Source organism: Bidens hawaiensis, unplaced genomic scaffold (assembly GCF_021521415.1).
Source record: "Bidens hawaiensis isolate Kalapana, Puna unplaced genomic scaffold, B.hawaiensis_p1.1 tig00030215_1, whole genome shotgun sequence".
In the NCBI taxonomy this organism is placed as follows: domain Eukaryota; kingdom Viridiplantae; phylum Streptophyta; class Magnoliopsida; order Asterales; family Asteraceae; genus Bidens; species Bidens hawaiensis.
The window spans coordinates 71,016-85,316 of NW_027495027.1; the positions used below are offsets into that span (position 1 = coordinate 71,016).

Sequence of the window (14,301 nt, forward strand, 5' to 3'; positions counted from 1 at the left end):
GCAGCCAGTGAGGCTGCAACACGCATGTTAGCACAAATTATTATTCTTTCACTAGAACCAAACTCTCAATTTGGTTTCTGCCAAAACAACAGAATAAACAACAAAAGATTCATATAAAACAAACTGGAATAAAAAGAAGCAGATTATAAAATCAGCATCCAACCAAACCTTAAAAAGACAAGCTGTAAGAAACAGCATGTTACGAACTCTTTTTTTCGCTAAAAAAAAAAAAAAAAAAAAACCTGAAAGTACATAACCTTAACCTGTTTGCCTTGTTCAAATGTACCAGAAAGCAATAAGCAAACCCGAACAATTTTTTCAAGAAATCGGATGTCCACACGACATAAACCTAACACGAAATTCACGTGTTTGGGTTTAGTATAAACGGGTTCACGTCGGTTTCGAGTCGAACCTGCGAGCCCGTTTAGCTAAACGGGTCGTATTTATGTCAACCGGGTCGGTTCATGGGTTGACCCGTTAACCCATAAATTATTAATTTAACTTTTAGAATGTATCCTTATGCCAAAATTGAAACCTTAATAGAGTAATTGGCATATAAGATAATTAAAATCAAATTTATTTATAAAATTTTTATTTTTTGTTGTAAAAAATTGGATTTAAAGTACTAATACGCAAAAAAATGTAAATAAATAAATAAATACAAAATCGGGTTAAATGAGTCGTGTTCGGGTCAACCCACGACTACTCGTGTCATGTTTGCACTCATATATCTGACACGATTTTCAGGTCCACTAACTAATAAACACGATCCGTTTAACACCTCTAAACACAATATATCAAACCATTTAACATCAATAACAAGAAAAAACAATCAAATAACACAAATATAGAACACTAAACATGTAACATATATCAAAATATAACTTTTCCTCATACTCAAGATCCTGAACCTCAAAATCCCAATAACACCAAGTAACAAACAATAAACATAACATTATAAATTATAACTTATAACCAACACATACGAAAACGGCATAATTTAGTACCTAACCCGACCCGGCCCAGCTCGGACCTTATCATCATCAATCATCGGTTTCGTTTTTCCGGCCTGTTTTCTCCCCGTCCCGTTCCTCCAACAACTTCCCAGACTCGTCACCAGCCTGCGCCGCCTTCTTTTCCGCTTCCTTCGTCTTAAGCCCCTGCAACTTCGCATGATTATAATACCCGACCCCCAAAAACGCAATCACATACCCAAACAAATTAACCGGCGTCACCGTATCCTTAATCACTGACCACGAAAACGCAATCAACAACCAGTCTTTAACCACCCCTGCAACATTCATCGTCAAAGCCGACGTCTTTCCCACCAACAAAAACACCGCAAGATTCAACGCAAATGCACAAACCGAATTCGACCCGAACACCAAGTAATCAAAATGGAAACTTGAAGTCTCCTTTAGCTTCGGAAACTCGACGATCACCCATGGGATCGACAAAAACACCAAACAACAAGGGGCAACATAATAAAGTGAAGTAATTGGATTAAAATTAATCCCTTTCGACGTCAACAATATCTGTATCAAAACCAACCGAGTTGCCTCGAAACAAACCGCGCCTAATTGTAACATAACCCCAAACGAATTAAACCGCGCCTCACCGTAGGCCGCAACCGCCACCCCAACCGAAATCGACAACATGTTACTCATCGTTTTCGACTTAAAGCTTTCCTTTTTAAACAAAACCCCAATCGAATAAACCGCAACCGGCATTAACGCCTTAAGCATTTGAATAAACGAAACCGAAAGGTAAATGTAAGCCGAATTCGACAACCACAAGCTAAGCGAGTAAAGCAAACCGATGGGCATTACAGACTTGACATACACCTCACGGGTCATTTGAACCGGGTCAACGAATTTGAAGACGTTGATGATGACGTAAGCGAGGGTTGAGCAGAAACCCATATGGATCATGGTGAGTGAAATCGGGTACGGCCAGTTGTAGAGCTTGTGGTCGAGAATGTATTTGTTGTAGACGATGACAGTGAAGCTTAAGAAGATCCATATGGCGACGTAGGTGTAGGATAAGATGATTTTTTTTAGTAATCCATCGGGTAATGAGGCGAATTGGGCCATGGGTGTGGAATTGAGGGTGGATCTGAAGTGGGTTTGCGGTGGATTTGGTGGGCGTTGAGGGGATTGAGAGAATTTGGGGTTAGGGTTTTGCAGGTTTATTGAATGGATTTGGGGGAGATGAAGAAGAAGAAGAAGTGGAGGTGGAAGTGGTGAGTTTAAGGGGAAGTGTTAAATATGGAAAGGAAGTTATAAATGTATGTTAATATTAATGTTATGTTAATATTAATAATTGAGAAATATATTAATGTAAATTGAAGTTAATTTAAGTGTAACGTATTTTAATTTTTAATATTTTTGTTTTTGGATGTATTTGAGCTTTCACATTCAATAAAATAAAGTGATTATGGAATAGTAAGAAGCTTTTAAAATTGTTTCAATCAAAAGTGTTTTAATTAGGTCATTGAGTATATTTTCTTTAAGTCGGGTCACTAAATCTTTAAATCAAGTCTTGTCGATTTTTTTATACGTCAAGAAAGAAATAAATGATAAGATGTGGGGGTTAGAATTTACAATATATGTAGTTAAATTTAAAAAATTTAAAAAAACATTAATTATATTAAATTTAAAAATTAAAAAAAATTCACGTCGCCACTTAGCGTCAACTTTAAAAAAAATAAGATTTTCTATGTGAAACTAAAAAAAAGCCTAAAAAAACTTGTTAAAACATTTAATTTAATTAAATATGAAAGTTGAGTGACTTAATTAAAACACTTATTAAGTTGAGTGACTTAATTGGAATACTTTTAAAAGTTGGTTACTATTCTATGAAGTTGTTGCTAAACATAATTCATGTGAAAAAAAATAATTTAAAAAATTAATATTTTATTATTATTTTTAATTTTTTACTAACAAAAAAAAATGGTGGTCAGCAAGACATTGGAGGCTGAGTAACTGCCACGGTTTTAAAACGAGGTAAAATCATAAAAGTAATTTAAAAATCACCATATTACCATGGTTTGATTAGATAGGATAAAAGGTTTACAATCTAGACCATTCAATGTGATAAACCTTCGAAGGGTTTGCAATTTTGAAGTTGTGACGAGAGACGATTTAGTTGTCGTCAAAGATGAGAAACGTTGATCAAAATTCAAATAATAACACATAGTATAAACACATTATGTAATGCAAAGTGGTAGAATGGTCTATTCATTAAAAAAAATTGACATATATGAATGTTAAAATTTTAGAAAAGTAATGGTAAAATGATTATTTATTAAATTGTTATCGGTGAATTAGAGTATATATGATACTTTAACTATTTGTTGAAGGTATATATGATATTTTAATTATCGTGCAAATGTGTGTGTGTGTCAATAAATATATATATATATATATATATATATGATATTTTAAGTTTTATTTGAGTATATATTATATAATGTTTGTAAAGACGTATATATAATTAATCTTTAAAAATATTAAAAGAAAATAAAAACTAAACCATACCACTTTGCGTAAGTTGCTTTTTTGGGACCTTTATGTGTGGTAAGTAAAGTTAAGTTGCTATAGAGTATCGGGGTGTTTTGGGATTTTTTATTTTATTTTTTTATTATTTTTTATTAAGTTAATAAGTCACAACATTTTAAATTATGAAATTTTTCCTCTCACAATATAAATATAAACAATCTCAAACACATTATTTTTTAAAAAATAAATAAGTTATAAGTTGGTGAAAATAAGTCATCCCAATTTCCCAAACACCCCGTATATAGGATCACTTTAGACTCTTAGAGGTGATGTGTTCGATGTTAATAGGCTGGATATGAGAGATATTTTTTTTTCCATCTCAGTAAGATATCTTAAATAAAAGTATATTTTACAAAAATGTATTTTATATTGTTAGAGGTTGTTTCCTGAAACTCAATTTAAAGTCACCTCAAAAATCAATTTGAAATGTTATATATTGAACTATAGATCCCCTCATTTATGGTTTAGTGGCAGGAGGTTTGGGTTTTTTAATAAAGACTCAAGTTTGAATTTCACTTGTGTCACATTGGATGGATATTGACAATGAAGGGTTTGCAAAGGTTGTCACTTTGAACCCCTAGCCCACCTGGGTTTTTGTCCTACCGTATGTTACGCCACAGAGTTCTACTCTTGTGGTGGCACAACGATTGTCAAATGACAATATACGGTATGGTTTTCCGGGAGAACGCCCAAGCCAAACTCTGAAAGTCAGCATAGGCCCAGCTAAGACAACATAGTCTGACCAGAGTGGGGCAAAATACAAGAAAGTCGTCGTTCTAAAAAAATATATTGAACTATACTTAGTGTTTTTCTCTTTTTTCTTTCTTTTTTTGAACGGCATTGCACTATAGTTTTAATAACTTCGAACTATAACAATTTCAGCATCGTTTGATATATTTTTAGGGTTACACTGTATAACAATATATATGGTTCTGATGCATGTGAACGAGTTCAGGTTATTGGAGGGACATTACCTCACATCATACTGGTTTTAAGCTCACAAGTGATTATAAAACGGATTTCTAGGGACACCGTCCTGATTGTTAAAACACCGTCCAATACGTCGCTTATAGCCCCATACGCGGCGTATTAAGCGGTGTTTCTGAAAAACACCCCCAATTTTGTCTTATTATGTTGTTCTATTTTTTATTTTTTTTGTTTTTTATTTTGTTATTATTGTTATTGTTATTTATCGTTATTATCATTATATATTAAAAGAATATTTAATAATATTTCGGTGAAGACAATTAACACATATATATACCAAAAATCATTGTTATATTGATAAACTGTACAAATAAAAGAAAATACGACAACAAGAACATAAAAATCTACGGCAGGAAGTCGTCGGCGTGGCCCACGAACGCCGCACCAACGTCAGCGTCGTCCTCTCCCCTGCGCCTAGGCCCTAAACCGTCCGCGGCATCCACGTCATCGCCTCGTCCGTGTCTCACGCCAGACGTGCTCGCCTTGTGGTCAAAACTGGGGGATGGTGGCGGTGGCACGATGTACTGCTGTCCAGACAGCTCCGCTACCCTACTGCTAACAAGCCAGTCGATCTGGCGCGACATTTGGCTCATCCGCCAGTCTATCTGGCGCGACATCTACCTCATCTCCAACTCAATGGCCTCCAACCTAGTGTCGGTGGCGGGACCCAGACGCACCGCGCGATATGTGCATGGAACGTGCTGCGTCGGCCCCTAACAATAAAACAACAGAAATACGTTTAATACGAAGACGAATTAAAAGAAACGATAAAACGATAATATATTAAAACATACTTGAGATGCGCCCGGATCCTCACGTCTGTCACCACCATCGTCCGAATCCCCGTCGGCCCCCTCCCTCGCGTCGACAAGCTCATAGACAAGCTCCACCTTCGGTGCCGCGCTGGGGGAGGCTCGACTAAAGGCACCGGGACATAAGGCACACGTGCCCCCGCCCCCGCCACCAGTCGGTCGTACGAGCCGTTGGGCCCGGTGAACGAACGCACAATGTGCATGCCGCCGCAACGGAGGCGGTCCAACTCGCTCGGAGGGGTCGGATCGATGTGCAGGCCGTCCACCAGGGCACCATGCCCCAGAGATATCGCCAGCTGGGTGACGTACCCGCCACCCATCAAGGACCCTCATCCCTGCCTGAACTAGTAGCCGACAAAATAGTCTGCAAACCCCCTAGAGAGGTTGCAATGCGTGTGATTCAGCAGACACCTAAAAAAGACAAGTCGCGCGGGCTGCAGTGCTCCGCGCCCTGATTGCGACCCGTGATGGACGTCGCAATCAGCCTATGTAGGTACCTGTGTAATATAAGATGATATAACTTATAAACAACAATAATAATATAATATTATATTATATTATATTATAATATAATATAATATAATATTATATTATATATTATTATTAATATATATTACGTTATATTAAACAATACAATACATTTTAAGAACGTACCTGTGCAGCGGGTCCTTAATAGCGGAGACCTTGGACTTGGTGTCCAAGGGCCTATCCCCGAAGTTGTGTCGCTGATGGCCCTCCACCATACCCGCAGGTCGTCTGTCAAACCCCGACCAAAGGCGGCGGAACATGCCGAGGTGTAACGATTGTCCATAAGCACATGACACTAATTAAAGTGACAGTATTTAATAAACTCATTTCATTTCACAACATCGAAAATGTCACATAACAATTATCCATAAAAAACCATAAACAAGATGTCACAAAATATGGCAAATTGATATTGTTCATTTTTACTAATATCCTAAGGTCTTTGATGTCGTTTTCTTCTTCACAATCATAAATCAACCAAGATACAAACCTGCAACATTTCATAAAATAAAGTTTGTCAACACAAAGGTTGGTGAGCAATTTATAAGTTTAATCATATTAGTATATAATAAAGATAGCCACAAAACTTGCATACGAAACGATAAATAAAAGTGGTAATTTGGATAAATAGATATCGCTAAACACATTAGCGACACCTAGCTATAAGGGGATGCCAAATAGTCTAGGATTTTATAGTTATCGTTAATTGCATTACGTTAACGACACCTTGCTATAAGGGGATGCCAAATAGTCTAGGATTTTATAGTTACACCAACCAAAAGCGATAAACACATAGGCATATAAGCATAGAACACCAAATCGAGCAATTATTTAGGTAAAGTATACAACTACGTTTGTGGTTTAAGATTCAAATATAAAGCATTTTGTTGAATAAGTATGAAATGTCACCCCCAAAATAAAAGATGGAAAATGGGGTATGAAGTACTCACCTTCAAGTAGTAACTTGAAAGATGATAATTTGGAGATTTGTCGGAACGACGAGTTTAACGCACAATGCCTAAAAAGAAAAGAAGTCTTGAATTTAGAAAGGTTGTCTTGAAGGTCTTTAAACAAAATAAATGTTGAGAAATGTAAATAATTAAAGTTCAAGGTTTAAAATGTAACTATTTAAGAATTTATAATAATAACCCTTTAAAATGTAAGTTTGCTCGAAACCGGGTTAAAGTATCTAACCTTAATATTTACTCAACCTATGTTAAGAAATAAGGTGGGTAAAATGCAAGAATGCAAATCCCTTTGGAATAAAGATACGAAAACGGTTTTTTTTTATCGAGTGTTCGGGTTGTCGGTTCGGGTCTTGATAATTGGTCAAACCCAAAGTCAACTTTCCAAAATATTGAATGTTATGAGATAACTCAATAAAATTTAATAAGACTTAACCAAGTATGTAGTTCCATTGTTTTAGAACTAACAACGCACGTTAAGCGAGTGTTCGGTTTTGTCGGTCCAAACTTTGTTATGAGATCAAGTTGGATCCAACATTTCCAAGTACTTAAGAAAATATTTAAAAATCAATTTGTAACTATTTTTAAAGAAATATACAAGTCTTGATGGCTAAAAAAAACACACTTGTGTGTCTTAAGCGACTAAGAATCGGTTTGGTTCGGTTTCCATCTCACAACAAGTTCATAGATGGTTTCCACATGTCCAAACACTAAAGAACTTGTATAATAATTTACAAATAAAAAATACTTTAAGTTTTACAACCAAAAGTTAACAATAAAGTCTTTAAACAAAAGTTCGGTTTTCGGTTCGGATCGTGTTTCGGGTTAAGACCAAGGTAAGATTCTACAAACCCATAACCATAGAATTTGTAAAAATGATTTTAGAAACTTAGATCTAACAATAAGTATGTTTAAACAATTATTTAATAAAACTAGTAACAAAGTTCGGTTTACGGTTTAGAGCTATTTACGGTTAAACCGAAGCATCGACTCTTAAAAACCCATAACCATGGAACTTGTAAACATGACCAACAAACTAAAATAAGCAAGATTAATATATATGAACAAGTTATATAGATGTATCTATATCAAGGACACGAAGTCCTCCATGAAGCCTTGTCTTATGAGGTCCGAAACCTCACCGACCGGGATCGGAGAAGTAACTACCAAAGGTAAACAAGGGGTGTATATTATATATATGTCGCACAACCATAAACAAGTATTAATAAGACTACATAAACTAATTAAGATGAAAGACTAAAAACCTTCAAGAACACTTAAGAAGATAACCTTGAATCTTTGATGTTTGAGAGAGTTTTTTTTTTTTTGAGTTGTAGCAAGGGAAAATGAAGAGGAAAGGTGGTGTATATATAGGGTAATGTTGGTGGTCAAATATGGGTGTGAAACACAAGAGTTTTCATGCAAAATGGATCAGCACAAAAACACAAAACAACAAAAAAATAAAAATAAATAAATAAATAAAAATAAAAATAAAGGTAGGATGTTTTCAAGACCCAACAAGTGTGAAACAATATTGTAACATAAATCCATCATCTTGATTATAACATAAGCTTCGGTTTACAAATCGGGTCGGTTTACATAATTAACAAATACAAAAACGAATACAAACAAGACCCGAAATTAACGAATGTCACATCGTCCTCCGGCATCTGGTGGATACTCTCTGTGTATATCGGGCTGGTCACCTCCTGCTCGGTGTATAAGCCAAGAGCAACCGCGAACTCCTCCATGCAAAGATAGACGTCCTCCCCGAACATGCGGAAGGAAACCTCCGACTGTGTCGTATCGGTGTCTGGCACCCTCATCCGAGTCTGGGGCGTACCAGACGCACGGGGTGTGCAATAATATAATATAATATAATATAATATAAAATAATATAATATAATATAATATAATATAATATAATATAATATAATATAATATAATATAATATAATATAATATAATATAATATAATATAATATAATAAAAACATAAGAACGTGGAGTAAACTTACGTAACGCGTATCGTGGAGAAAACCTCTAGTGTCAGCTCCCGGTGCCCTGATTGTGGCATACTGAAGCACCGGCTCCAGGGCGTATCATGTCCAATGTACTCAGCCGCCCGCAGGTGAGCGTCACAAGACTCCAAAAACGACCAGGATATAATCGTGTTGGGAAACGGGAACATCTGGCGTAGTCGAGTGTATCGTGTGTGGGCGTCTGAACCCTCAGCGAACTGCACATGAGGGTAGGTGACCAACACGTCGTCACCCGGTGGAGGTCCCCGGCCTTGGCCCCCGTCCCGGCCCCGGCCACGGCCATGGCCCCGCCCTATCTACTGCTCGATCTTGTCCTCAATCTCATCGTCCACAAACTATAATAATAACAAATAATAATAATTATTATAACAATAACAATTACAATAATAATAATAATAATACCTATAATAATAATAAATAATAACAATAATAATAATATTAATATTAATAAATACTAATAATAAATATTAATAATAATATTTATAACAAAATAGATAATGTTAATAAATTAGAAAAATTATATAACAGAGGCGGCGTATAGGGCTATACACCGTCGCTGATAGTCACTTAAAAAACCGACGGCCGGACTCCGATCATATTACGGCCGACGGTTTTATCCATCCACACAACAGCATCATCATCATCACATCATCATCATAACATCATCATCATCTAAACATAATCATCATCAACAACATAATATTAAAAAATTACCTCCATGTCGTGTCGGTGTCGGGTCAAATCTCCTCGGCTCGTGTCGTAATCCGGTCGGTGTCGGTCCAACGTAGACTCGTGTTTGGATGCTCAGATGCTCGGGAGAGAGTTTGAAATTTGAAATATAACGTGGCAGTTGAGCAGCCGGCGTTCAATATAAGGGGGCATAAATACGTCGTGTATAGGTCTATACGCGGCGTATTCTGCCTATTTTTATTATTATTTATTATTATTATTCGTTTGTTATTTATTTATTAGTATTTATTATTTATTAGTATTTACTATTATTATTATTAGTTATTAATATTATTATTATTTATTAATATTAGTTATTAATATTATTATTTATTATTATTATTATTATTATTATTATTTGTTTGTTATTTATTTTTTAGTATTTATTAGTATTTACTACTATTATTATTATCAATTATTAATATTATTATTTTTATTTTTTATTTTTCTTTATTTATGTATATGTATGTGTGTGTCTATATACATCCATTGATACATTTCTTTTATTTTTCTAGATCTGTGTTAGAGGGTTCCCCTCGCCAACCCGTTTGTACCTGTTCGTACTCCTCTATACATTGTCTGTACAGTGTTTTCTATTCTAGGGCCGCCGGTACGGCGCTTCTTTCCCAATTAAGGTTCTGCGTAGGCATTGGGAAATCTCCTACCAGTTTGATATATATCCAGTGATCACCTCCCCAGTTAGCGATGCCTATAACCAGTGGATCCGGAATCAAGTCAGGACCGATTCTTAATGAGAAGTAAGATTCGGTCTGATTGCCAGCTAAGTTGACTAACACACACCCGTATGTCTGAGCAGCCACGTGCCCGTGACCGGGTACGCTGAACCAACGACTCGGCGGCGCCGGTTTGACCGTGTTGGAGTACGAAATGCTGGAAGGAACCCAGCCGTACAATATTTCATCCTCTTTGTTGAACATCGCCCTCCACCACCCTTCGTTGGTTTCCAGCTCGTTCTGCAATGCCCGCCTAATACCCGGCCAGAGTTTCTCATGTATCCCCAAACCCACAGCAATTGATCGGAAACCGCAGTAACCGTCTGGGCATACGTTTTTTATGTCTGCGACAAACGGCTGAGCCCAGCTAGGAATGACGCTCCTAAACATTTCTATCGCCGGTACTTGCGCTGGCGAAACCATCAAAGGAAACCCGAGGTGAGCTCCCATAGGTTTCGATGTCTTAGGTCGTCCCCGACGAATTTTAAACCGCGACGCTGACTGGGGCAACGAACGAGACAGCGAGGATGGGGTGGGGGTTTCGTTGCTGGGCACCTGTGATGAGAATGGGGTGTAGGAGCTGTGTCTAGGGAGATCTGGAGCAGGGGTGTAGGAGCTGTGTCTAGGGAGATCTGGAGCGGGGGTGTAAGAGCTGTGTCTCGAGGGATCTGGTTTTTTGGGACGCCCCCGAGGATACTCTCTTTTTTCGGGTGACTTCTTTCTAGATCTCCCTGGAATAGCAGATATGAGCTTCGTGAAAAAACTTTTCTTCTGATTAGGGTCATCTATGGACGACAGCGTATCATTGATTTCACGCAAACATGCTTCGTAGTTTGGCTCTTCGTTCGGCGGATAGGCTGGATCAAAATTAAGCCTCCTCCAGAACGGGTCAACATCATTTATTGGGATACATGTGTCGTTAACTATGCATCCCTCAATTTGACAAGCACATGGCAGCCCCAAAGATGAATACAAATGGTGGTCGCATGAAGCCTCGCCATCACGCATCTTGTGTATCAACTCATACTCGTTCACAAGTAGACCCAGAGCGTGAGTCGACACCCTGTTTATTAGCTTCTTCAACCAGACGTGCCGTCGATGTCCTTCCATGACCTTGGAACGGGAGTCGTGAAAAGATTTACCGATCTCTTTCATCTGCGAGTTGACCATTTTAAGTATGTGCCTGTCAATTGTGTCGAGCGAGTTGTTGCTTCCATTGAGGTACCTTTTCATATTTGCGTGCTGGCTCTCAACTCGGTTCGTCGTAGTTTCACCGTAGTTTCGGCGATCCAGCATGCTACAAACTTGTGTCTGTATGGATCCAGCCAGCTGAAGCGAATATATTGCCAGACCTCTGAAAAATAAAGGGAAACGTATTAAGACGTATGTTTAAGCTATTAAAAACTGTCATCCGGTACGAAGGACTCACTTGCTCTATTGTCCTGTATCAAATGACGCTCCATGTTGATGCGACGGTTGTCGTAGTCCTGTATCGTCGGAGACTGATACAGGACCTTCCACGAGTACACAAAGTCTGTCCCCATATTCGTCCTATAGAGGCCCTTAATTTTTCTTCTTATATTCTCGGATATGTGTCACCTGCATAAATTTTTGGTGGCATTAGGGAAGACCGCGTCACAGGCGTTCATGAGGGCCTGGTCCGCGTCAGTCAGGATCACGCGTGGCTCCATGTAGTCATTGAGCGTTTGTTTAAGTTTCTCCAGAGCCCAGGTGAAGTTCCTCTGCCGTTCCCTGATAACAAACGCGGTGGCGATACAAAACGACTTTGATGTCGACGTCACACCGATAAAATGAACCAACGACCAGTCGTACATGTTAGTGTTGTACGTCGTGTCAATCATCAACACCTCGGAGAACGCACACCACATCTAATGCGACTTATTATGACAGAAGAAAATTTCCTCCGTCCTGTCGTCGGTATCACTCTTCCGGGTATTGAACGTGAAAGCGTTGCTTGTGAGAAAGTTTTCTAGCGCCTGCATTGGATGAAATAAAACTTTAGTAAATATTACAAGCACGGAAAGTACACATTAAAACTACAAATGTTTTAAACTACCTTCATAGGGGTGTCGCCTAGTAGCCCATCCCTCCTAATCTTGGCGGTGTGGTTGTATATATCTTTTATTACAGATTGCACACCGGGAAACTTTTCGCAGAGGGCTGCTTCGATTTGTTGTGACTTAACGCCGGTCCTGTGTAAACTCTCAATCATATCCAGCTGGTCGCTGTTCATTTTTCTAAAAGACGCACACCCCTCCTCGAATTCAACAGGATCGTGGTTGTGAGTCTCGTTTACCACTTTAACCCTCCAACAGGCACCCCTCGAGTCGTTCCTGCCCAGGATCTTAAACGGCTAGCATTTTTTTATGCTGCCGGTACGTCTCATCGTCGCCTTTATTTTAGGTTCGCCCCCACGATTGCATGCAAGGTCCACAACGTTTTTCTTCTACCGCTGGACCACAACAACAAACCCATGCTCCCGTCCTCTAATTTTTACCCATTTCTCCAGCTCCTCGCGGCTCTAAAAAATCTGAACATTTTTACGCTATTTATCAGGCCGTTTATTAAATAAGATACAAATAAATAATATTAACTTAAACAAAACACATGGTGTCTCACAACATCAGTTTTATACGAAACATTCACTTCGCGTATGTAGTCGTCCTCGTACTCATCTTCGTTATTTGGGTTTGGCCCAGCATGATCGTTTCGCCCGTGGTGCGATGAAGACTCGGTTCCATAAAAAGGATCATTTGCTACTGGTGGCTGGTACGATGACGAAGCCTGATCTCCATAATCCGACCAGGCGACAGGTGACAGTACGCTGGCTGACTACCGTAATCCGACACGAAGTACTCCTACAATACATAAATTAGAAATTCAAACAACATTGCTAGTGATAATAATAAATAATAATAACAGCTATAACGAAGCCTGGTTCAAGTTTGGCAAGCCCGGCAAGCCAGTGTTACCATAAAACTGTTCGGGCTGACAATAAGGTTGTTGGGGCTGGGTATCATACCCGACATACTCCTGACAAAACGTAATGTAGTATGTGTTAGTAAAAAAACTACCAAATTCATACTAAATAAATATATAACGAAACCTGGTTCAAGTCGGGTAACTACGACGTGCCAGGCTGATCATTAGCGGCGTAACCGGGCTCCTCCTCCGGAAATAAATGGTTAAACCAAGACATTCTGGGTATATATAGTACAAATGTTATGCTGTTTTTTGGTTGAACGTCAAGAAGACACTCATGCCTTTATAATAGAGAAAGGAAGGAGGGGAAGGGAGGGGAGCCGAGCTCCAATAATTCAGCAAAAGCAATACGCCGCGTATAGATCTATACGCGACGTATAAGGTACGAGTTGACAACCTAGCCTTGCTTTTGCAGGGCAGGTTGTCATCAAACTAATACGCCGCATATAGGTCTATACGCGGCGTATTAGGGGCTTTTCTAGAAAAACCCACAATTTTGTCTTACTATGTTTATTTTTTTTTTCTTTTCTTTTTTTGTTATTTATTGTTATTTATAATTATTTTTATTAATATTATTTTATTTATAAATAACATATTACCATTCGGAATTTGGCAAAGGGCGCTCAGTTGCAGGACTTATCTGGGAAAATTGCCATTGCAAGGCGACCTTCCAATTTATTGGCTGATGCCGTTATGGACAACTTGATAAGTTACAGCGACTACCTTGGGAAAAACTAACAGTGTCAAACGAACCCTTTCTTGGATGCTTTCGGTATCGGCATCTCATATCCGGCTCTTCGATGTCTTCAAACTCCAGCTGTCTTGACCTTCGGCCACCACCGACAACGGTAGTTGTGTTCACTCAACGCGTATCAGTCGTCACTAAGTTTAAGCTTAGGTTTCTTAATACTTTAATGTTTAGTTGTGGGTATTGTAAGTTGAT

The 14,301-nt window shown here is 38.3% G+C and overlaps 1 protein-coding gene and 1 pseudogene across 1 annotated transcript; both read right to left on the reverse strand.

The window, feature by feature from the left end:
- Positions 1-754: 754 nt before the first annotated feature.
- Positions 755-2,104, reverse strand: LOC143580064 (putative sugar phosphate/phosphate translocator At2g25520 pseudogene; annotated as a pseudogene).
- Positions 2,105-10,214: 8,110 nt separating this feature from the next.
- On the reverse strand, positions 10,215-12,244 carry LOC143580058 (uncharacterized). The gene is made up of 2 exons (XM_077063195.1): positions 11,955-12,244; positions 10,215-11,709 (listed from the first exon to the last, which is right to left on the reverse strand). The coding sequence occupies exons 1-2, from the start codon at positions 12,242-12,244 to the stop codon at positions 10,215-10,217; spliced, it is 1,785 nt and encodes a 594-aa protein (XP_076919310.1).
- Positions 12,245-14,301: the final 2,057 nt, after the last annotated feature.